The 26255-nt window shown below is 43.4% G+C and overlaps 1 protein-coding gene across 1 annotated transcript in view; it reads right to left on the bottom strand.

The window, feature by feature from the left end:
* LOC137255955 (uncharacterized) overlaps window positions 1–26255 on the bottom strand; it is a 40670-nt gene that overhangs the window by 4132 nt on the left and 10283 nt on the right. The window contains exons 8-18 of the mRNA XM_067793566.1: window positions 25414–25620; window positions 24605–24700; window positions 23196–23309; window positions 22281–22539; window positions 20788–20853; window positions 20449–20525; window positions 19978–20052; window positions 18939–19088; window positions 17944–17984; window positions 1991–2165; window positions 1519–1590 (exon numbers count right to left, since the gene is read on the bottom strand). Coding sequence (XP_067649667.1) covers window positions 1519–1590; window positions 1991–2165; window positions 17944–17984; window positions 18939–19088; window positions 19978–20052; window positions 20449–20525; window positions 20788–20853; window positions 22281–22539; window positions 23196–23309; window positions 24605–24700; window positions 25414–25620 — 1332 coding nt within the window. The remainder of the gene's footprint in view (window positions 1–1518; window positions 1591–1990; window positions 2166–17943; window positions 17985–18938; window positions 19089–19977; window positions 20053–20448; window positions 20526–20787; window positions 20854–22280; window positions 22540–23195; window positions 23310–24604; window positions 24701–25413; window positions 25621–26255) is intronic.

The raw sequence follows: 26255 nt of genomic DNA, 5'->3' as shown, positions 1-26255 counted from the left end.
GTACCCGTTTTCTCCAGGGTGAACAGACGCAATTTTGAACAAACTCACTTGCCTAGGTAAGACCACAGGTATCATATGTGCTATGTTGTAGGGCAGGTCTGAAGTCCTGGTAACACAGGCATCAAGCTGCCAAACAAGGTCACCAATCCAAGCACTCTCCCTACTCAAAGTTGCTTAACTTCAACTGATTTGTGACCTAAACTCTACGCACATGTCCACATACCACTAAAGTCAAACATGTGCATACAGCTTTGGAAACGAAAAGGACCTATTTTTTGCTCACTTTGATCACAAAGAGACCAAATGTGACAATCTGAAATGCAAGTTACTGAACTGATTCAATCGATGAGCGTGTTCTGCGCAATGCATCATTTCTACATAACCATGACGAAATACAACTTCAGGGATAAACACCTATATCAGATACCTATGCAAAAGGCCTCTGTAGAAAAACTCATGTAAAACATTCACAGAGATGCCAATCCCAAAGTGTTGCACATAGTAGTTTCGACATTCAAAATAAGTAGTTTGACCATAAAATTAGTAGTCAACTAAATAAACAAAATCATGATGGATTTCGACAAAACAATTAATGATATTACGGTCATGTGAGCATTATTTGAGCAAGAACCAAATGTGTCAAATCGCAAAGGTATTGAAATCAGCTTCACTACAATTAGGTTTGTTACTTGCAATCATTGCAGTTCAAATATGTCAATAAATTTGATGAATGGAAGGTACGTGAACTCCGAAAAAGTATTTCATTGTTGAAAATATATGTTTTCGTCTATATAGCCAAATTTTAATGAATTTTATTCAGATTTCGTAGGATTCTAGTGGAATCATATTGGTATAGTCTGAAGTTAAAATTCGTAGCGACTACGATAAAATGGTAGAGGTTGGCATCTCTACATTTATTTATGTACCACATCAGAGAGACATACATATTTGATATACCTATGCAACAGATCTCTGTAAATCTTTCATGTAAAAAATTTATGTGCCTTTTTGGCATACCTATGCAACAAACCTCTGCAAAACACTCATGTAAAACATTCATGTACAACACATCAGAGAAATGCTTATTTGGCACAACTGTGAAACAAACCACTATGACCTCTGTAAAACATTTATATACCAAACATCCAGAGACATACCTATCCGGCATACCTGTGCAACAAACCTCTGTAAAACACTCATGTAAAACATTCATGTACCACACATCAGAGAGACATACTTATTTGGCATAACTGTGCAACAAACCTCTGTAAAACACACCTGTGAAACATTAGTGTACCACATCAGAGTCATATCTATGTAATATGCCTGTGCAACAATTCTCTGTAAAAGTCTGATATAGCACACCCAAGACATCACAGCTTAAGACACCTATGAAGACATCTCTGTTGCTCTCTTAAAGCTGCTGACTCCTTTGTGTCACATGCATGTCAAACAAACTTGAGTAAGACACTGTGGGAAAGGAGCATCTGTGTAATACACCCTTGAGTGTCAACCTACCTACAAGATGTGCAAGTCCTTGGCTTGTCGTAGTGTGTCGGCTTGGAAGATATAATGTGTGCAACTTTAAACCTGAAAAGAACAGCAATATCTTTATGTTTTACAAAGGTATGTCATCAATTAATAGTCTTAGATCGCAAAAAATCGTATCTCATATATGTTTCACCTGTGAGACATTGCAGGGTAAGATCTTGCACCATATTCTTGGTACTGATGCCACAAGACATAGACATACTAAATCATGTGATAACTCATCTGCATTTCACCTGTAAGTTAATGCAGGGTGTGATCTCCAACCAAATTCTGTGTATTGGCCACACTGAGACACACGTATAAACTAGATCACTTAATATCTCCTTGTATCTTACATGTGAGATATTGCAGGGCGAGATCTCCAACCAAACTCTCTATATTGGCCACACTGAGACACACACATATTAACTAAATCACTTAATACCTCCTCATATCTCACCTGTGAGATATTGCAGGGCGAGATCTCCCACCACACTCTCTGTATTGGCTACACTGAGACATGTGAGGGATGGATGACCAGACAAGCACAACAGAGAGTCTGTTCCAATATCAGTGTTGGCAAAGTCTAGTATTTCCAGTTCCTTTAGGTGCTGGATTCCTGATAAACTACACACCTGAAACAGTGAGTGAGTGAGTGAGTGAAGGGGTGATCGAGAGGGTGAGTGAGCGAGTGAGTGAGAGGGTGCACGAGGGAGAGGGTGCTGGATTCCTGATAAACTACACACCTGAAACAGTGAGTGAGTGAGTGAGGGAGTGGACAGGTGAGTGAGTGAGTGAGGGAGGGAAGGGGGGATCGAGAGGGTGAGTGAGCGAGTGAGTGAGAGGGTGCACGAGGGAGAGGGTGCTGGATTCCTGATAAACTACACACCTAAAACAGTGAGTGAGGGAGAGGGTGCTGGATTCCTGATAAACTACACACCTGAAACAGTGAGTGAGTGAGTGAGGGAGAGGGTGCTGGATTCCTGATAAACTACACACCTGAAACAGTGAGTGAGTGAGTGAGTGAGTGAAGGGGTGATCGAGAGGGTGAGTGAGCGAGTGAGTGAGAGGGTGCACGAGGGAGAGGGTGCTGGATTCCTGATAAACTACACACCTGAAACAGTGAGTGAGTGAGTGAGTGAGTGAGTGAGTGAGTGAGTGAGTGAGTGAAGGGGTGATCGAGAGGGTGAGTGAGCGAGTGAGTGAGAGGGTGCACGAGGGAGAGGGTGCTGGATTCCTGATAAACTACACACCTGAAACAGTGAGTGAGTGAGCAAGTGAGTGGACAGGTGAGTGAGTGAGTGAGTGAGTGAGTGAGTGAGTGAAGGGGTGATCGAGAGGGTGAGTGAGCGAGTGAGTGAGAGGGTGCACGAGGGAGAGGGTGCTGGATTCCTGATAAACTACACACCTGAAACAGTGAGTGAACTAGTGACTGAGTTAGTGGATGGGTGAGTGAAGGGGTGAGTGAGTGAGTAAGTGAGTTTGTGGATGGCTGAACAGGTGATTGAGAGGGTGAGTGGAGGTGAATGAGTGAGTGGGTGAGTGAGAGGGTGCACAAATGAGAGGGTGAGTGAGAGAATGTGTGAATGAGTGAGTCAGTGAGGACCATTTTGGAATTATTTGAAGTCTTTTTATGAGCATATATCATAATTTGACTGATTTCCAGAGTATCGTTATCTCAAAACTATTGGTTAAGCTTTAGACTGATTTTTCTCACAATGGTCTAGTTAACAACCGTGTCCCTATACAATAAAACTGCCTTACTTTTACCCATAACTCATGGCATTAGTAGTATAGGGAATGATAGTCCGAAAACACTTTTCAAAAACCCCTCTAAAAAGCCTCATTTACTAAATGAGGCTTTGGTGGGACCCTTAGCTCTTGCTATTATTGCCCCTACTACAAAGCCACACCATCACGTTTACCGTGACTTGGCAGGCGGTAATACTGTGCCGTACGGTACGATCAATAATTCTTCTCTTACAAATCCCCTACCCGGCCCATCCCTCAAGTAGTACAAGTTAGGTTCGTCGGCTTTCATATCCACTTTATCTATGTTGTAAGTTTTGACTGACCATATAGGATCGGTGGCTCGCTTACGGCTATCGCCCTCGTGTTCCCCCGGCTGGTATAGATACCTAACTAAGGCCCTATCTGGTATCTGTTTCTCCTTTCCACGCAATGGAGCAGACGACTCTGCTAACACTGATTTTAGTTTGATAGCGTCTGCCGGTTTCTTACCAGTGAGCCGGGTTACTTCATGGTTGATTGCCGACACCACCTCGGGTAACCTCGCTACCCATTCGGTCGATCGTTTTCCAGGGGTGGCCATCTCCCTAGCATACTGATAACCGAACAAGCGCTCAGCCAAAGTCCTATTAAATCTCTCAACTATGGCTTGGCTGCGATGGGCTCCGGCCGTGCCACGCCTGACCTTCGTATCGTGTTTGGCTAGCAGTTGTGACACGGCACCCATGAACTCCCGTCCGGGGTCAACTTGCAGCTCTGTTGGCCACGTCAGCGGACTGCGTTTGTATATACGTTCTAATCCTTTGGCTACTTTGGCCGAATCTTTCGTGGTCAAGGGTTCGGCTTCCTTGTAACGACTGGCTACGTCCACTACGGTTAAAGCATACTTGTACCTCTTATCATGAGGTAGGAACAGTAGGTCTGCCTGGTGAATGCTATTAGGTATGTTAATTCCGAAACTCCTTCTAGGTACGTAGCGTGGCGCCGGCAAATAGATCTGCCACAGGGCTTGTTTTTCAAGCCACGCTTTGGCTTTCTCTGGTGATACTCGTGCCATTTTAGATAGCTTATCTACTGCGCTAGCTCCTTTCCAATATCCACGCGGGCTGTAATAAATAGCCTCAAATTTTTTCATGTCCATACGCGTATGTGTTTATACCATCAATAGCTATCCAACGTTTCGTGTCCATAGGCGATAGGGACGTCTTGTTTATAGTCAGTCCGTATATCTTATGTCCATCACTTCTAAGCGTGTTCATCTTATGCCTAAAGGTACGGGTCTTGAACAGAGCCTCCTTGAATCTGGCGTGTTTGATGTGTTGTTTCACCACATACTTCTTAACCCCCTTAGCCTTCCGGATCTCACTATTGTCGGCTTTCAATATGGAGTACATCTTAGGTCTCAAACCTATGTACTCAGCTATTGGCGTGCCAGCACACTCGTCCTTCATCTTACCTAGGACCTTTTTATTTACCGTGCTGTGTATAGTATGGGTCTTAGGATAGTCGCTGGTGTCGTATAAATCGAGGTGTTTCCCCATGTCCTCGTACACGTCCTCGGTTCGAATCTCCATCAGCAGGGAATCCGTGTCAGTGTACAACACTTCGCACCTGTCGCCGTACTGTTTCTTGAGCTCGTTGTAGTAAAAGTCGTACATCAGGTGTTTGGATAAATCGAGGATACTCATCCCAACGTAAACAGGTCGGTTGAATTTTATGTGGCTTTTCTTCATGTGTATGGCAACTAGGTCGTCTGTGAATATTTTATTACGGTTGAATGCCGGACTGGCTATCAATTTCCTGAGCTTGTCTTCCTCACTAGATCTAACCAGTTTCACGGTTACGCGTTTCCTCAGGTTTTCCATAGTCTTACCAAACACCGAGTTGTTCATGAGCTTGTAGAGATTTTTCTCAAAATCACTGGTGGCTTTTTTTCGTAGGTCTGTGTTCATTCTGATGTAGGGCTCCATCCATGGGCTCTGGTCGAACATGAGCACCCTGTGTATTTTGGTCAGCCTCATACCCAATGACAGGTACAGCTGTAGGTTGCGATAGTGAACTATGTACTTGGTCTTATTCATTAAGTTAGGCACGAGTTTCTCAACGTCCGCCACACGACCACCTGATAAGTTATGTTGGTACTCAGACATCCAGTCTGTGTTAACCTTCATACGTTCGGGTGCAAGGGGATAGCTGTTGTGCGATGTGTGTAATTCCTTGGGATACTCTAAGTCAACTTCGAGGATATACCCTTTGTTCGAATCTGATGCAATGCTCATAACATCAACGTGGGGTACCCATTCGAATCCTCCTGTAGGTAGATACTGGCTCATGGCCCAGCCGTACAGGTTATTTGCGTCGAGGTAGAGAATGTGATTGGTTGGTTTGTTAGGATCGTAACCTTTCACGTATTGATTATTTGCTTTCGCGTATCGTTTGGATACCATGGAAATCCCACCTCGCAAGCCTTTCTCAATGAATAGGTGCATGTCGTAATCTGTGAGCAATTCTAAATTAACTCCTGTCTTTTTAAGCAAGGCGTCCCACGACAGACCTGGGCTGGTGTAATACCATGCGGGGTCGAGTTTATACTGCTTTAAACAGGTCCGCCTGAACGTTTCAAACACGTCGGCTAACAGCAGTACATCTGTCCTCAAGTACAGGTCGTGATAATCGCCAAGGTTCTTACAACCCAGTTTATTCCATACGTTAATCGCGTGTGAGTAATCGTCTCGTGAGACGGACGCTTCATTCAGCTTGCTATAAAAGCAGTCGATAGGAGGTAGTCTGGTCTCTGTGAACTTAGCCCAACTATCCATGTACTCATATGGATATACACCCTTCCTCATGAGCAGGTGTTTAGTCTCGGCGTCTGTGTATCGATCTGTGATAGGGAAGGTATTGTTGGCCTTGACCAGACTGTCGAGTGACGACAGGAGGAATTGAAACGAGTCAATGAACCTAAGTCCGTTTAAGCTGAAGGAGATGTATCTCTCCATGTTGTTTGGGATGCACGATATATTACCATCGATTTTCGCGATGGCCTGCATGATCAAGTGAGAGTCGTATCCTCTCAAGTTGTGAAAGACAACGGGGATGTTTATTGTCTTAGGGTTGATTTTAAGCTTGAGGTTGCACGCGTTGTGAGCGGCGCCTCTATACTTACCAGTTATGTGGCAGTGATCTCTCACCGAATCACCGTTAAGTGGTGAGTCGCACACGTGACAGTTAGTGCTACTGGCGTGAGCTAGCATGTCGGCTCTGGTCATACGCATTGGAGCGATTTTATACAATGCATTCCTAATAATTTTTTCTTCCTCCTGCAAGCACTTTAGAAACCTTTCAGCCGCGTCAGGACCCCTATACACTACCGGAGCTTTCGTTTCCCCGTCACAACGGACGACAATGTATCCAAACGAACAGGCTTTATGCTCTTGTGTTTTGTGTGTGAAACTCCCCCCACTAGGGGGTGTGGGGGAATCCCCACCCACAATTAAGGCTTCGAAGTCGGCGTATATAATATAAGGCACAGACATTTGATTCTTGTGATTGTCGAATTTTAGGATATTTTCACCTTCCTTAGGCATGTCGACTCGTATGGCCGTCTGCCCAACACCTTGGCAATCCTCCAGGTGGGATTCTAATAAATCGGCCCGACTGAAACAGTGTAGGCATCGTACACAAAAGTGTTTTTCCCCAACGTGTTTCGACTGGTCGTGCAACAACCGGCTGAGATGTTTTATCCACGTGTAGTGATACGTTTCACCTTTTTGAATCATGAATAAATTAATAACTTGACAATCCTTCACCGGGCTGACCCTGTGTATTATTGTTGTATTACCTTCGTGTCCAAAGACATTTATAGCCAGATTATTCTGTTTTTCTACTTTAGTGATCTGGGATATTGGGGTGGGTTCATCTATACCATCCCAGTTGAGCCCATCGTCCTGTGGATAATTAGAAGGCCTGTTCGGATTAGTGGCAGCTGGAAATAAGGCTGACCTGATAGATAACCTCAAGCAATCGTTTCCTCTATTCTTAACGTTTACTATGGCTTGTTTGTTCTTATAGTAGGGAGGCAAGGCTAGGTATGACCCACCTCTGAACGGCACGTATTTAGCTATATCTAGATAGACATTATCGATTTTATCTACAACCCACCCGGACCCCATGTGTGTGTAGCGTTCTAGGTATTCTCGTATCTGCTGAAAACTATTATCGATTGATGTGTCAATGGTCTCTGCATGTGTGACGACCTCTTGTTTACCTCGGAAGTAAGGTTGAACATACTCAGTGGTACTCCCAACCTGCTTATCGAGTGACATTTTCACTGTGATCTGAAACTTGATACTTCCTAGATTATTTAGTTCCTGGTTGACCTTATCAGCTATCAGAGGCTTAATATCTGTAATGTCTATGTTTCTATCAATGTGCATGCGCCAACCTCTCAAATAATTGCCTACGGCGTGCTCAGTGCGCACGAACTGCAGGTCAACAGCTCTATTCTGTCGTAATAATTCTACAAGCTGTGGTTTTCTCATACGAGAATACCCGCCTAAACCCAAATCGTGTGCCTCGGCTTTCAGTTGTTTTACAGTGGGTACAGGGGTATGTGATAACAATGCGGTTAATCCGGCTTTCCCCAGTTTTGAATAACCCGTGTATCCAAGCTGTTTCGCTTGAGCTTTTAACTGTTTTACCGTAGGAGGGACTTCTAAACCTAGTAATCTCAACAATGCTGGCTTCCGCATTCTAGAATACCCGATAACACCTCTCTGCTTTGCGGCCCGCTTGAGCTCGCGCACAGTAGCCATAGTGTTTACACCTAAGAGAATCAATGTCTAATTGGTCGGCAGTAACTCTTAAAAAATATTTTCTGGTGGCCGGGTACAATTCTAGACATTCTGTCAAATCGTCCCACGTACCTGGTAAAATATATAGTGTGGCTGTTTCAATCCAGTACTCACCTTGGTTATAGTATTCCTTGTATTCACTTATACTCGAAAAACGTTCTATATGGTATTGAGACGCGATATCCCGCTCCCATTCGAAGGGGTGAGTATACTTAACACCCTCTTTAATCCATACCACGTCCACTATTATCTTAAATCTGAAGCTGCCCCATAAGGCCAGTTCATATTTGAATATGTTTTCCACAGACATAGCTATACGTAGGTGTGTATAATCTCTAATTGGAGTCTATCTTGAGCAGTCGCCTACGTTCTTTTATGTAGCCTTTTTTATTCTCGTATATGAGTTGATGTCTGACTACGTTCGCTCCGTGAGCTTTACATAAACAGTAGTGCCCTTTAACCCCGATACCACACACAGAACACGTGTAGTTAGGACTTCCCATATGGAAACAACAGAACCCCTGATTCCTGCATTTCCTACCACAGGCCTCGGTCTTCCCCATAAGTATATATTCACATCGGTATGGAGCGGGTCTCATGTTTACTTATATAGGTATTTTAGTTTAATTGCTTAGCAACCAACGCAGTAGCTGCTATACCCAACACTATGAAGCCCAGTTCACGATTTATTTGTCCCTTGGATGGTGTGTAGTACTGAGCGAGTGTGGGTTTATTGAGCGCTTCCAATCGTTTACCAGTTAGTAGATAGTATTCTTTCATTGCTTCATCGACATCGTAGAATGTTTTAATGGCATGGTTTTCACGCTTGAGTTGTTCGTTAATAAAATCGATCCTCTGGAGGCGTTTTTTAGCGTACTCGGCCTGTGCTCTTTGTAATTTCTCAGTAGCGAGATCGTGTCGCTTCCTTTCTTCCTGTATTTCAGCCGCGTGATCATCTCGTAGTTTCGAGAAGAGGAAATTACTCCCGGAAAATGCCAGGGCATTCACTAACGCCCCACCGACCATCATAGCTATCGTGGCCATCCCTATATTTATTTCATTATATTATCAGGTATGATCCCTTGTTTTACTAGGATGTCTTTTGTGGCCATCGCCATACCAAGGTTCATTATGAGCATACCCATATCCTGCAGGTTGAAATCTAGCTTGATAGTTGGTTGTTTAAGCACCATTTTAGTCAACCGAGCGTACCCTACTGCTAGACTGGCTACCACTGTGGCGTGGTATGCGTCGTTGACGAACGTTTTCCCCTCAGACATTATGTATATGATATAAAATATTTTAAATTATAACATGATATGCGGGTCTACCATGGGGGATACCCCCATACCCCCACTGTTGGGGGTTACCTCACTGTTGGGTTGTGGCTCACTGTGGGAGGCGTATAACCATGTTATAACCACGGCAGCAGTTACACCTACAGCCAACAACAGTCGGGTTGGATTGGTCACTTTATGTTGGTTACACCACCGTTTTTTACCGGCAGCTACTCTCTTAGGATTCTTCTGCCTGGTTACTGTTGGGGGTACCACCACTGGGGTCACTGGTTCCTGTGAAGGGGTCTCCACCGTCACCTCGGGACTCACTGTTTCCTGTGCAGCATCCATCTATACTATTATTATTATTCTTTCTCTCAAATTGACAATGTTTTGCCGTGATAATCGCCGCCGTCACTGGAGCCAACAACATACCATATTTGTGGTACAGCCCGCAGCTGATAGAGCTCACGGCGTGTTCGATAAAAGGGTCTTTCTCGAGGTCTTCCCACAGGTAAAGTCGGCGCTCTGGTGGAATGGGAAGGAATTGTGATACAATACCGGTGTATATCTGGGTCATAGCCGATCCTATTGTCTTTGTCATTTCTGCTCCGAGCCGGGACTCGTATCTAGCGTACAGCTTATCGATTTCTTCGGCTGACATTTTGTGAATTTTATCCGGGGTGTAGTCTCCAAAGTAATGTTTGGCTTTGCCGCCAACAGCCAACGCCACCAGTTTCTCTCGCTTGTCATCAGTGGGGCCTGCGGGCGACAATTGTTCGAGCAATTCCTCACACTCCATCTTATAATATAACAAGTAAGATTTAGTTTTAACTATATAATACCCGATACAAACAAAACACAGAGAAATGAAGGTTAAGTTGCACACGACAAATACTTCAAATATCATAGCTATGCTTAGCATTTGCTTAGCTTTGCTTAGCTTTTACTTAGCTTTGCTTAGCAAACTATATATGCTACTGGTTGGTCGGTCTTTAGAACGAGCTTAGCGTGTTTAGTTTCAGCGAGCTGTTTCTTCACCCGTTCCCGTTCTAATTTACTCATCACATCGTTCTCTCTCAAACACTCCTCAAACGAATCCCTATCCTTGCAGTGAAATAAGGCCACCCATCGCGTCTGCTCCCTGAGGTCTTTCAACACCGAGTTGAACTTCTGCGTTAGCACCCAGACGCTGTGATTTGCATGCCGGCCGGAGAAGGCCAGGTACGATAGCATGTCTCTCTTTTTTGTTATCTCGCGATTAGCGCTGCAGTCGTCCAGTATAAACAGCGTCGGTTCCCCTTTAAATTTCTCGTGAAGAGCTTTCAACCAGTCCTGCAGGCGTGTTCCAGGGTCGATTTTGTGTACGTCCGGGTCCGTCATCACCCAAGGTCGCGCGTACGTTTTATTCATACTCAGAGTAGGGCACATGATAACGATGTTATCGAACACATCCTTGTAGTAACCCTCCAACATATCCAACACGAAAACGGTCTTCCCACAGCCAGTCTGCCCGCATATGATAGCGCAGTGTGGGTCAGTGGGGAGGGGGAGACCCCCACACCCCCCAGAGGTTGGTAGTTTATTGGGGGGTATGGGGGGGTACCCCCCACTAGTAGATGGCTTGCACGAATCTCCCATTGTCTATATTAAGTTGCGCGTCCATAATAACGTACAGATATAATTTCAACTTACCAGCGGTTTGAGCCTTCTTAGTAATCTGGATGGTTATCCCTTCGCTGCCGTTATCTATACGGCGCCCGCTACCGTGCAGTTTATCATCATCCGTGGATCGCATGTCCAACCATAGGGCGTACTTGGTGGTCAGGTATTCACCGATCTGCACGGAGCCTAGGTCCAGGTCCTTTGTTATGTAATCCCCCACTGGTAGCTTTTTTATCTCATCCCACTGCTGGTGTGGTCTCATACCATGACTGAACAGCTGGTTGGGCACGCCCTCGATGGTAACTTCCACCTTTTCAATCTCGGGGTTGAAAAACTTCTCGCTGTCCCTCCGGAATGGATCATAATCCTCCACGGGGACGACCAGGATACCTTTCATCGATCGCGCCGGCACGTTCAGGTTGATATTCCACACAGTGTCACTCTTGTCTCGCACGACTGATCTATGCCTCAGTACGCGATCGTACAGGATAGCCATCTTCCCAGAGTACTGACTTCGAACCTGCCTGGCCAGCTCCGGGCTAGTGACCATGTCGAACTCCAGAGAGATGTTGTCTATGGCATAACTGGCCTCATCACCGTTCGGCGTACGCACTACTTTGCTATAGTCGTTAAACGTGAGCTCGTATTCTAGCCTATCACCCAGCGCGGCCTGGTAAAACGGCGCGTGTCCCGTGAGCAACTCGAAGTCGAGCGGCACGCAGAATCGATTCCCGTATGCTAGAGCTATGGCCTTTTCACCGTCCGATAGCTTGTCTTGCTGGTCTTGCGTGAAGACGTATCCTATGCGCGCCCGGGTTGATTTGCTGATACCCTGGTACACATCATTGACTCGTTCTCTCTCGCTTTTCCAGAGATCCTTGTAGCAGTGAAACACGTCGCTGTCGTCGATGCTCAGCACCTCGTTACCGCTGATCTTGACGGTCGTTTTCTTGATGATAGCTCGACCCACGTTCCGCACTAGCTCGCGTTTGTCGTTGTCGGAGGTCAACGTGATATTGAACGCCAGTCGAACAGTGCCTGGTACAATGAGGTCATTCTCACCAAGGTTTGGAAATCTAACCAGCAGAGTTTGGTTCTGGTCTATCTTGCTGGGATTGTTGGTGATGGTCACCGACTGTCGCACGGCTCTGGCACCTAATGGCTCTCTCAATTTTCTGAAAGGATCTAATTTTCTACCGTACATTGTTATATATAAATAAAATATATTTAAATACTAATGGATGAAGACATAGATATGACGGAGATGCCGGGCGCTAGTGCCCAGGCATTCGATGATGAGCAGGAGACCTCATTTACTAGTTCACCATTGAGCCAAGAACTCTTGGAAACAACGGTAAATGATTATTACAAAAGTTTAAAAAGCGATAAAAACTACGTTGAACCCCAGGGTATATACCATAAGAATTTTTTTGTTGATACAAAGGGTGTTCTACGTCTTAAGTCTGCCCCAGGGGTTGACCTCTTTAACAAGATTAATAAAAAACCACTGGCCTTGTCAACTCTAGCCAGCCGCAATGGTGGTGCTGAATTTATCCGTGAACATCTAAACATGCGTGATTACGGTGGTGCAATACCTAAGACCGTTAAAGAAGATCTGCAAGCTACCAGATCCCACCTCACCACTATAGATGAAATGACGCCAGAGCGTGCTACAGAAGCCTCGGACAGCATAGAAAAACTGTTGAGCACCTACTGGGACAAACCGTTACCGGGATTTGACTTTCCGGTAAGGGAACTGTGCGGCTTAGATGAAGCCGTGAAACGCGTGCGTGGAGAACTCGTGAACAACATGGGGAAACTGAACGAAATCGACGAGCACATCGCTAGGGAAAAAACCAAACTCACCGAAACTGACGACGATGATATGAAGCGTCGCATCAATGAACGAATACGTGATTTAGAAGACGAGAGACGTACACGATTGGAAGCCGCTTCCTCGAATCGTGAACATCTTCGATCCCAGATCAGTCGCATTCGGGAAACAATCGATAGAATACTGAACGAAGATACAACTTTAGCCAACAGGATTCGGATATTGTTCCGGGAGCAAGGGATCACCATCGCCAGCATTCTAACTGCATTGGGTTTCATCATATCAACCCTGGTGGTGTCACTGGTGGGGGGTGCCCCCACACCCCCAAGTGCCGGCGGTGGAACTCCCAGCGGTGGTGGTGGTGTTAAAGACTGGATTAAAAAACTCGGGGAAGGCCTAGCTAAACTGGCTGGTAAAGCCGCCGAAGCCCTTCCCGGCATCCTGGGTAGCATCGTCTCGTGGTTGTTGAGCGCTCTGTCTAAAACTGCCATGTGGCTCAGTCAAAACCTGTGGGCAGCCATCGTCGCCGTGGCGGGTCTGGTGTACGTAGCGGCTAAGAAATCTTTAACCAAATAAGTCCCAAAGTTACCCCACCAACCACTAGGGCTGTTTTATTATCAATATGCTGTTGATAGGTGGTGGAAACCCCCACACCCCCAGGGGGTACCTCCACATGAATTTTAGGCTCCGGAGGTGGCGCCACTATACCCTTTTCACGTGGTGGGATGTGTGGGATATGTGGGGTGTTAATATCGGGGTTGATGCCCAACTTTTGGTCCGCCGTGGCTATGACTATTTTGTTGTTATAACCCACCACTTTTTTTACTCTCAGTTGCATATCACTCGGAGACATATACAGCCCCACACCGAACACGTAGTTAACTTTCGATCTGGCGTATTCTAACACGTTTTGGTAGCGTTCGATGGCCCGCGGGAGATCAACTGGAGAATTAATAGCATCCTCAACGTTGGAAACGAATTGTTTCTGAGCGTCGTAAGCAGTTCCCTTACCGAGGATGTTAGAACGCGTCATCGACTGCGCACCCAACAGCGACCACACATACGTTCGAATCGAGTCGTTCAAGCGTATTGTACCAGCACGAGTGAATCCTTTCGATGTTTTTGAGATCATTTTAGTCCAGGCTGTGGCTGCATCAGGACTGGTTTGTTTTATACAGCTGACATGGATCTTTTCATTCGTTGTGGGGCCTGTAAATGTATGCCGGTTTGGGTTGTATGAACCATCTTTAGAACCGGCATAATATTTTCCGGACCTGTAGAAGTACACGAGAACTATACCGAGACCATGGTTCACACCAGGAAGGCGAAAGTCTTTATTCGTTGGAATCTCAACCTCCCCACAAATACGTTCATAAGCGCGTCTATCATAGGGGTTATTCGTCATACTCCACGCTTTATCTTGGGGAAGAGGAGCACTTATTTCCTTCAATATTCGTCTCGTTTGATAATAAATATGAAACAAAACAACCGCCTTACTCAGTTCGTCTATACCATAGTCTGGTGTCACACCCGACCCTGTCGTCGCACACCACACAGCAAAGTTGAGTTGGTTCTGCCAAAACTGCATTGGGTTTTGATTCCAGTTTACCACCGCCTGCGCGTTATTAACGGACACGACATACTTTTCAAAGATATCAATAAAGGTTGTTTTAAACCCAGTACCATCTGCATTCACCACGATTTTCAAGTGTGCTAAATCCATATTATAATTTATAATTCATATATTATAATATGTACATAACACTTCCAGGAATAACTAGCGGTGAGGCCGTTCAGCTGACGCACGCGATCGATAACACGTCAGGTCAACTCGAAGTCGCACTCTGCGATATCACCTACCTACCGCAATGGACTAACATTAATATCAGCAACAATAAGCTGTTCGTCAGTGGAACTCGCAGTCAAATAACTGACGGCTACTACAGCGTGTGCTCGCTAAACGACGAGGTCTTCAAACCCCTGGGAGCCGAACTCAAGATGAACGACTCAAACGGCACAGTGGTGTTAATCAACAACGGAAGAACCTCCTTGAGGCTCGGCCGACCATTAGCGAGGATACTCGGTATGTCTCCTGACGAGATAAAACCAACAACAACCGTCACAGGCACGAAGTTACCCGAACTAGTACCGTACCGAGAGCTATACATTCATCTCGGTCAGGTGAGCACAACGTATAACATTCAAGGAGGCCACCCTTCCACTATACTGAGAGCAGTGCCGGTGAAAACTGAGAAATTCAACGACGGTAGAACCGAGTCGTTTTCACCACGGCAGTATAAGAGATTAACCCAGGGTAACATACCTGAACTGACAATATCGGTGTTAGATATAAATCATAATCCTGTAAATATAGGATACCTCAGCTTAACGCTTCACGTAACATGACCAGCGCACAAGGGCCCGGAGTGAAAAAATGCGTCAATATCGGGATCTCCGACCTCGGAGACACACGCGGTTTCGACGCTCCCGGAGTAGATGGTAAATCATACGCCTTGCAACTAAAAAACAACATTTACAAACGCGTTGAAATCCCCTCCGGTGGAGCCCTAAGTGATATGATAGATACCACAGGAGCAACAGCCAACACTAAGTACGCCCTCGTCAACACCGGTGATGACAACTGGAGAATATACCCATCATTCGGAGGTAAACTGTTCGACTTAGACGATGTTGAGAGCACTACCGTCGTCAAAAACAAACCATATATGCTCGTCTTCACCGAAGATGACAAGTGGGTGTTGTTACCCGATAACAAATGGTTTCTCAATATTAGACTCGTCTCCCCTTACGTGTTCACGGATAACAAAGACAACCACCTAAACAAAGTCGTGAACAATGGAACCCTGCTCGTGGCTTACATCCCAACTCAGAGACGTAGCATAGTCGTCAGCCCAGTCAACACTATAGCAGCCCACATGCTATCAAGTAAACCGGCCATGCAAAACGTGAAATTGCAGTTGGTGTCTGAATTCGAAGGCGTGGTTAAGATACTAGAGAGTCTACCGGCAAACTCAACACTGTTCATCAAAGTCTACCTAGGGGAACCATCGGGGAATGATGTCGAGATCGTGAAGGGGATCAAACTCGGGTGGGTGAAACGACACCAGTTTCAAGTTTGCAACGTTTACGTGCGGGTGGGTGTCGACTCCAAGACCAGTCTGCAGGGGGTCAACGTGATCGTAGAAAACAAGATATCACTAATCAATATCTTCCTGCCTGACAACATACACTTCATGGGTATAAAGTTAACCCCTGAATTATTATCAGAAAACCAGTTGGAAATTATATCATAATAGTATAATAATGACTAGTCATCATCCCAACACTACGCTTAACGACCTAGGAGACACGGAGGGATTCGATCAGCCTGGTGAGGAAGGTGAATTATACATCCTACACTTCAAAGACAACGTGTACAGACGTGTACCGTTACCAGATTTTAAAAAACCTAAATGGCTGATCAACTTAACACTCACCTCACCTTATATCACAATAGACGCAGATACGGGACGTATTTCTAAGATTAGGAATAACGGTATCTGGGCCGGGGATTTCATTCCGGAGAGGGGATTAATAAAAACTTACAAAAATGGGTTATCAGCTTTCTTCGAAAATAAATTAACATTTAGTAATCCTGAAATAATAACCCCCCCTTTCACACTCATCATAGAAGTCTTCTTTGAGTATTCAGACAATGGAGACCGCCCAATAAGACACCAAATTTTACCCGGGGTGGCAATAGGCTGGTTTAGCATACACAAAGGCGAATATTGTCGTATTGTTATACAACAGGATACCACGGGTCCTATAAACCGCTTAATAAGCCTCAGTGGGGTTCATTCTATGCCAATAAATCCTATTAGCCTCTCACCTATTACCCTGACTAATAGTCTAGAACTTATAGGCTTCAAATACATTGATAGATTTTTAACTGAACCCCAATTAAAATATCTTTCAAAATATATATTATAGGATGGGTCTGTACCCAGTCGTAGAGGAAGTAGCGAAGACGTTGGAAACCGTAGATGGGTTCCGCTTGAGGCAGTTATGTGATGTAAAACGTCAACTAGAACAAGACCGTGACACGCGGAAAGCACTATGTAAAAAGTACAATAGAGCTTTCAATATCGTGGACGGGGCTGACACTACCCTTATGGCAACCAGCATGGGACTAGGGGCGGCAGGCGTTGGGTTGTTAACCACCATCGTGGCTGCACCTATAGTGCTAGGTATTGAAATAACGGCTGGGGTGACAGGGTTGGTAGGGTTGGCGCTTAAGTTAGTATCACGCAGACTTAATCGTAAGGCATTGAAACACGACGAGATCAGGGTTCTGGCCGAAGCAAAGCTGAACACAGTGAGTGAGCGAATTTCCACGGCACTCTCTGACAGTAAGATCTCAGAAGAGGAGTTTAGTTCAATCCTCTCTGAACTCAAAAAATATAACGGAATGAAACAAGATATTCGATCCAAGTCTCGTAAGTCTGCTATCAGCGAGGACGAGAAAAAAAAGTACATAGAACAGGGGATACAAAAAGCCCAACAAGCCTTTATTACGAACACCAAAGAGATCATAGGCGGTTCACGTTAAACTGTTTCCTCGATATAAACATAACATAACCGTAAGCGAGCCACCGATCCTATATGGTCAGTCAAAACTTACAACATAGATAAAGTGGATATGAAAGCCGACGAACCTAACTTGTACTACTTGAGGGATGGGCCGGGTAGGGGATTTGTAAGAGAAGAATTATTGATCGTACCGTACGGCACAGTGTTACCGCCTGCCAAGTCACGGTAAACGTGATGGCGTAGCTTTGTAGTAGGGGCAATAATAGCAAGAGCTAATGGTCCCACCAAAGCCTCATTTAGTAAATGAGGCTTTTTAGAGGGGTTTTTGAAAAGTGTTTTCGGACTATCATTCCCTATACTACTGCATTGTTTGACACAGTATTTATAGAAGCCTTATTAAGTTATTTACTCTTCTCAAATCAAACTTCATACATGTTCTTACCTTTGTTTGTTCCAGGTACAAGGACTTTAATTTGGATAACACTGAAAGAAAAACCAGACAATATATAATCACCTGGGTGTCATTTAAATTTTTGAACTTTAGTTTACCAGTTTACTCACCTTTCTCAGACAACAAGATTGGTTTAGCTACAAAAATGTGGTATGACAGTTACTCTAGAATGTATGACAGTTACTTACACATGTGGTATGACAGTTACTTACACTAAAATGTGACACGACATATATTCACACTTAGACGTGGTATGGCAGTTGCTCACCTCTGAGGTATGGTATGACAACCACTCACCTCCAAGATATAGTTTGTCAACCACTCACCTTTAATATGTGGTATGACAACCACTCACCTCTAAGATGTAGTTTGTCAACCACTCACCTTTAATATGCGGTATGACAACCACTCACCTTTAAGATGTGGTATGACAGCCACTCACCTTTAATATGTGGTATGACAGCCACTTACCTTTAATATGTGGTATGACAGCCACTTACCTCCAAGATGTAGTTTGTCAACCACTTACCTTTAATATGTGGTATGACAACCACTCACCTCCAAGATCTAGTTTGTCAACCACTCACCTTTAATATGTGGTATGACCTCTAAATTGTGGTATGACAACAACTCACCTCTAAGATGTAGTTTGTCAACCACTCACCTCTAAGATATGGTATGACAACAACTCACCTCTAAGATGTAGTTTGTCAACCACTCACCTTTAATATGTGGTATGACAACCACTCACCTCTAAGATGTGGTATGACAACCACTCACATTTCATATGTGGTATGACAACCACTCACGTTCTAAGATGTAGTTTGTCAGCCACTCACCTTTAATATGTGGTATGACAACCACTCACCTCTAAGATGTGGTATGACAACCACTCACATTTAATATGTGGTATGACAACCACTCACGTTCTAAGATGTAGTTTGTCAACCACTCACGTTCTAAGATGTAGTTTGTCAACTACTCACCTTTAAGATGTGGTATGACAAGATGACTGATACTTGTTCTGCTCAAGTTTAAGTGCAACAGTTCATGCGAACAGCTCTTGAGGTAGTCGATAAACCCAGCATCTGTTATCACAGTGTTGTCTAGGTTTAGATTCTGAAGACTTGGAAGTTCTGAAACAAATCAAAATTGAAATGGAGAATTTCTTTTCTCTTTAAGCTACACTCTAGCAATACCAAAGTATCCTCTAAATATTGGAACAGGGATGAGAACAGGTGAATGTGATTTCAGCTGAAAATCAGCTAGAGGTCTGGGGGCCACTGACCCTCAAATGAGTCCAGAATCAATCGATTTGCATTTACATCCGCAGATTTCGATGGATTCATGCAAAATTGCCATGCCTGTTGGAATTTTAAAACAAAACTTCATTCAGATACATTCCAGCTATATTCCACCTATACATAGCCAACTGTCTGGTTAAACATTCAGTGCAGTCCAGGGATTTTGATTGTTGTGAATGATGTGGCTGTGGTGTTTGAACGAAGATGTCTCAACTGGTTCTGGTGATCCAGGGTGGCGGTGGTAACTCCAGGTCGACTTGACCTGGATCTGTCATTACCACGCTCAGTATTGTTGCACCAAGTTCTATTGGCTTGAGATGGTCTGTCAGATGTCCGTTCTTGTCAACAGCTGATGGCATTGTGTCGTTCATTCAATTCTCTTGTCTATAATGGCTTAAAGCAATGCATGTGGAGTATCATTAATGTGGCTTTTTAAATCCTGCAGTCATAGGCTCCAACTCCACGTGATACACAATTTCATGATGGAAATACATTTCATGTAGGGTGCGTTTAGTAATTCACTACAGACATGAGTGCAACATTACGTTTTTGTTCAGTGTTTCTTTTTTAAACCTTTTATTGCTGGCAACCATCAATATTTAGATTATTAATCTAAGTGACATAGAAATTCAACATCCTGACATATTCAAATTACAGACCATAATCATAAACAGTCACAAGTACAGAGGGTGACCAGTACTTGTTTCAGTGTTGAACATACCTGCAACTGCAGAAAGACACTTGTTGGAGAGTTGACGACATGATCCCAAGTTCAACACTTTCAGTTTCTTCAAACCTAAAAATAAATCATGTGGGCATGTACTGCAGCAATATTAGGGAGGGGGAAACCAGAAATAGGGTTCAAACATTGTTCCCATGTAGGGAATCATTACGTTTGGTATGGTTTGTTGTGTTATTCTACACTCTGCAATATTACAGCTATCTGGTGGCAGTCTGTAAACATGGTAAATAATCAAGTCTGACCCAGACAATCCAGTGATCAACAGCATGAGCATTGATCTACACAACTGGGACACAATGACATGTGCCTGACCACCTGATACCATTAGTCACCTCTTAAGACCATGGATTCTCCCATAAATTCTTATCCTTTCTCAAATCCTTTTAAGAGCAATGGGGTAGACTAGCCTATTTGCCGATATTTCAAATGAACAAAGGTATTCCCACTGACCAGATAGTGGCTTAAGTCCATTGTCGGTGAAGAGGGTACACGAGGAGAGACTTAAATGTACAAGGTTCACATGGTATCTGAAACAAAAACTCTTTCTTATTCATACATGCCAAATCCTCCATTTTCTGTATACTACAGATTTTTTTTGCGAAAATCAGCTGTGAAAAACATAATAGCCTAGTAACATCAAATTGAAATTTACTTCCACATATACTCTGAAAACAGATATATTTTATGCTTGGCTTAGAAAGTGTCATTGCTCAATAAAATTTAATCCAGCTGAATCGTTTAATCTAAATTTGTTTATACTAATGGGACATGCAGAGAAAGTACACTGACCTGACTGCATGTAACAGTTCATTTGTGGTGTATGGGTAGCTGTCAAACATCAACTTCCGCAGATAACTGAAAACATATGCAGGACGCAAACGTAGGATTGAAACAATAGAATTCAAGGATTTAGGAGGTCCTCAAAATATGACAGTGAAAGAGGGTAGGTAATAATAGTTGAATCTGTAGAGCATTTTTTACACATTTATGCATGCTCAAATTGCTATAGCAAAGAAAGTCTAGACCGAAAGGTCTTCAGGTGGCTTTTGAATGATGGAAGAGAGTCTGGGAGCTGATTCCATTTGACAGATGCTGTCACACTGATAGATCTGCCTCCACATGTTTTCAGCTGATATCAGGGAATGTCGAGGAGTTGCTATGAACTGGACAGGAGACATCTAGCTGACTGGTACTGTGTCAGGAGTTCACATAGATAATATGGGGCAGTACCAACATTTTCCCAACTAAATGGAGGAAGAGGGGAAAAGGGAATGGGGAAGGAGATAAAATTATTCAGCTGTTTTCATATTTTTGTACACAGTGATAAATTTGTAGCTTACTAAGGGCTTGCACATTCATTACACGTAGCATCCTCGATATCTCCAGGTTATACATTCCGCTAAGTTTCCACTATACCCAGGATACATCTATGGCTCTGCCCGATAAATTTATTACCTCCCTTGACTGTATTTTCATCCAATCAGGTGTCTACACTGGGAATTTGAGCAAACCATTCACAACTCACTTTCGTTTTTAAATTATCTAACTGACTAAACTTGTCAACACAAACCATGCAGAGGTTAAGTCTTTGAAGGGCATTTAGAAGTGAAATGCATAAGAATGAAGATTTTATGGATATCAACTTCTTTATATGAGAACACAACGTTTCGGAGTTAATGCTTACTCTTTCATCAGGTGATTGAGGATGGGGTACAGAGCTATATTTATATGTACAGGTAAAACAATAACAAAGTAACAAGTGGAATGAATTAACGAAAGCTGGAAGCCAGTATAAACAAGAGCTGATTGGAACCCGACAGTTATGATAACATAGAAGCCAATGGTAATACATTACAGATGATGGGATATGTTACGGACGATGTACATGATTGGGGATAAGGATGGAAGCCAATGGTGGATGATGTTTACATAAGACATGATTGGGGATTAAGGATGATGTACATAAATAATCGAGTCTAGACCAGACAATCCAGTGATCAACAACATGAGCATCGATCTGTACAATTGGGAACCGATGACATGTGTTAACCAAGTCAGAGAGCCAGACTACCCAATCCCAATAGTTGCCACTTACGACAAGCATAGTCGCCTTTTAGGCAAACCTTCACAGGTCAGGCCTTTTTGGAGTTGCCTTAACTGAAACAATATAACTTATATCATGAATGACACCAGTAGCATCAAATACACCGAATAGCGTGGATTCGCAGAAAATTCTCATCCCTGAGGTTAGATCATTACGAATATTACCACAATTTTCATACCATGGCACAAATACTTGGAGTGTTTTGGGTTTTAGCTTGCCCTCCTTCATCAGCTGTTGAAGCAGTTTCTGAGCCAACTCCTCTGCAATGCCTCCCAGGGATAGGAGGGGGTGGCGTGGGTCACACAGACGGCGGGAAACACGGTGGATACACAAACTAAGTAATGACGACACTTCATGGGTAAGATGTTGACCTTGACACACCTCAGGGTCATGGTTGGCAGGGCCTGGCTGTACGTATCGGTGGCGAGCTGCTTCAGCTGTTGATGAAAACATACCTGGGAGGTAATGAACATTCTGATATGACAAATTCTTGCACATTAACCTGTGAAATGTTGTTTCATTCTAAACAAGCCAGAACTATCCCCGGATGGCTGGTCTGATGACTCATATACTCATATATACAATGAGACCTCAGATATCGAGACACATCTGTTTTTGTAGAAATTTTCCATATAACTATACATCCAGATATCTGGATTTTTGTCATGCAGTCTGTGGTGTTGAAACAGTAATGAGCCTACACTTTTGAGTTAAAATCACATCCAAAACAGCATGGCCATTTTCATTTGCCAATTCCATATCACTTCACACAATTTGCGGCAGATCAAAGCTTTCTTCAGACATGTGAGTTAATTATGTGCTGATTTAGTTCATTTGTTGGTTCATTTGTAAAATTTCCTGTCTGGAGACGGAAATCAAGGATCCGTTAGTGACAGTCACTTTTTGAATGTAAGAGATTTTATTTTATGAGAATTGACTTCAATAAGTCCAGCAGAATTACCTGTTAGTTGGGATGCTGGTCTACAATAACTCCTGCAGAATTACCTGTTTGTTGGGATGCTGGTCTACAGTAAGTGCTCCAGAATTACCTGTTAGTTGGGATGCTGGTCTACAGTAAATCCAGCAGAATTACCTGCTAGTTGGGCTGCTGGTCTGCTGTGATGTTCCCTTTCATCTGCTGGGCGTCCATCAGCCACCAGCATCTGACCAACTCCTCCGAATGCCTGTTGTCTCATATGATGGTGACCTGTTATGATGAACAGAGACTTTCTCTGACACTAGTTGAGATCACACAATATGGGTCTCCTCAGTTGTAAAGTCTCACAATGGGCTCTCAACATTATTAATTTACTCTGTTATATGCATTCATACATAATGAACTGCAAAAGAAATGCAAATTTATTTTTTTTCAAATTTTAAAACACAACACATTAACATGAACGCTTTCTTTTATGAGACTTCATTTTTTTTAAACTTGCATTTCTTCTGCTGTTCAGGATATGTGTGTTGCCACACATCAGTTCAGCATGTATACCAGTTTCAGACAGAATATACTGAAACCAAGCTAATATTCCTTATCATATCAACACATGAAGTTCCATGTTAGAATTGGTCTTCAGTAACCCAAGCTTGTCGTAAGAGGCAACTAAAGGGATTGGGTGGTCAGACTCACTGACTTATTTGACACATGTCATCGCTTCCCGATTGCGCAGATTGATGGTCATGCTGTTGGTCACTGGATTGTCTGGTCTAGACTTGATTATCTACAGACCACCGGAATTTAGCTGGACTATTTCTCATTTAAACAACAGTTCAACCAACTTCAAGTCATATCCCTTAAATGACAAACATCAGTGTGTAATAACATGCAGTGCACAAAATGGCCACCGGCCCTGTGGTTCGTGGCTAATATAATTCCGCTTGGGACAGTAAATCTTCACAATCACTGGCTCAATCACAATCTCTGACTGGCTAGTGAATTTCCATGGAGTCATTTTTTAAATATATCACTCTCTGGCCTTTTCAGTTATAATACAATTTGAAATCAAGCAAGATTATGGTGAAATAAAAGTGTTAATCATATGAGCAGATTCATGGAGAAACCTGTGCCATGCCGACTACATCTGATATAATTTTGTAATCTTTTGCTAAGTTCCAACATTCAAGTTTTAGGCTAGTGAATTATTTTGGGGGATAGTAACTTTCAAGCATAGCTAGCCTAACACAAGCAACATTTTGAAACTATTTCCCTACCGACAACCTTCAGTAATGTCTTGTAAGGTGTTTTGGCATGACACCACCTGGGATTGAACCACTAAGCCTGTAGCTCTTCAAGCAGATCCTCTGTCTACTAGACCACACATGCTCAACAGGTTTAAACATGTATGGAACAACTAAGGTCTAAACAATGCACAAGTACATACAGGCTCAACAGGTTTAAACATGCATGGAACAACTAAGGTCTAACTAATGCACAAAGTACAAACAGGTTCAACAGGTTTAAACATGCATGGAACAACTAAGGTCTAGACAAGTACATACCTCCCATTCTTGGCATCCCTCCCATACCACCAAGAATGTTCCCCATGATGTCTTCATCCTCTTCTTCATCTTCATCTTCTTCATCTACACCAATAGCTTTAACATATAAAGTACTCATGGGCATAACATGTAAAATTTTAGCCAAAATGAACTTCATAAATCAAAGTGTGTGGCCTTGATTTCTTGGGAATACAAGTTACCTCCCTTACCCTTACATCAGTGTTTCATAGGCTTAAGTCCTAGGCCCCTTTCCTCAAGGCAACTGAAGTGCAAGGACAGTCGTAACTCCCACACTTAAACACTGACTCACAACTATTGTAGTGCTACGATTGCCTTGAGGAACGGGGCCCTGTGCATAGAGCTCAGTTCATAAATGAAGTCAAGTTCAGCAATGCTTTACATGGAGAGTCTTTGGATTGGTGACTGTGTTTGGCAGCTTGACACCTGAGTGAGAGTTCCTTGGACATCAGTCCTGTCCCACAATGAAGCACATGTGATACATCTGGACTCAATGCTGGCAAGTGAGTTTATTCAAAATTGCCTCTGATCACCCAGCAGAAAATGGGTACCCGGTGGGACACCTGGTCGGACAGTAACCTTCCAGCACCTAACAGGCAGCTTGGGGTATCTTGGGTAATAATGATGAGATTGCATCTTAGCTCTTGAAGCATGTGCCTTGTACATGTAAAAGGTGCATTACAATACAAATTCACAATCATTATTATGAGATTTACCAAAATAGGAGCACTGAAGATTTAGACGCATGCTTCTGCAACACACAAACTTAAAGCTTAATATATTCCAGTTACCTGCCCCTTGTTCCTCCTCATTGTCTAGCCTCTGGCCCCGACCCCATCTGTAGGCGGGGTTCTGGAGTATATCTGGCATGTTGGGTGGGACAAGAGGAGGGACAGGAGGTGGATCTTCATCTTCCATGGCTTCCTCCTCCCCAGGAACTGCATCTGCAGCAGCATCTGCATCGCCAACTGCTTCTCCTGGGTTCACTGATGGTGGTCCTGTAAAATATAATGTAAGATTTTCCCTCAAAGAAATGGTCGTCAGGAACTCATGATTACTGTAATGTATTAATTGATGCATTGTACATGAATGATTATGCACTACTAGTCTGCCCAAGTCTCCTTACTACTAGTTTCCATTTATTTATTTACTGCGGTCATGTAAGGCTGGAATGATTTCATTCGATTCACTGACAATGGAATCTAACACCATTGATTTGATTTTCAATAACCACTGTCACTGTTTCAGTTCAATATTTGAACACCTATTTAAATATTTTCAAACAGTCGCACATAATTTTGACTCCAGCTCAAGCAGTTTCGAGCTCTGGAATAAGGCGACACATGATTGGTTGATGCCAGACTAATTATCCATGACAATTGTAGCACACTCTGCCGAATTGGATTTCATGCCAATGCTGATTCTGTTGTAAATGAAATCTCATTTCTTTAACTGAATAAAGATTTGAATAAAAAATTATCAAGATAAAAAAATAGAGGGTCCAATATAAAAACTAGAGGTCTGAGTTTATCATTGCAGCCCTACTGTCTCATTGCTTAAAAATCGCTTCATTGTAAAACAAAGTGACTAATTTCTTATGCCATATATAAAAATATTTGACCAATATCAATCG

This window comes from Haliotis asinina, chromosome 11, assembly GCF_037392515.1.
Source record: "Haliotis asinina isolate JCU_RB_2024 chromosome 11, JCU_Hal_asi_v2, whole genome shotgun sequence".
Classification (NCBI taxonomy): domain Eukaryota; kingdom Metazoa; phylum Mollusca; class Gastropoda; order Lepetellida; family Haliotidae; genus Haliotis; species Haliotis asinina.
Note: the sequence above shows the minus strand (reverse complement) of the source record. Positions and strands in the feature narration are given on the sequence as shown.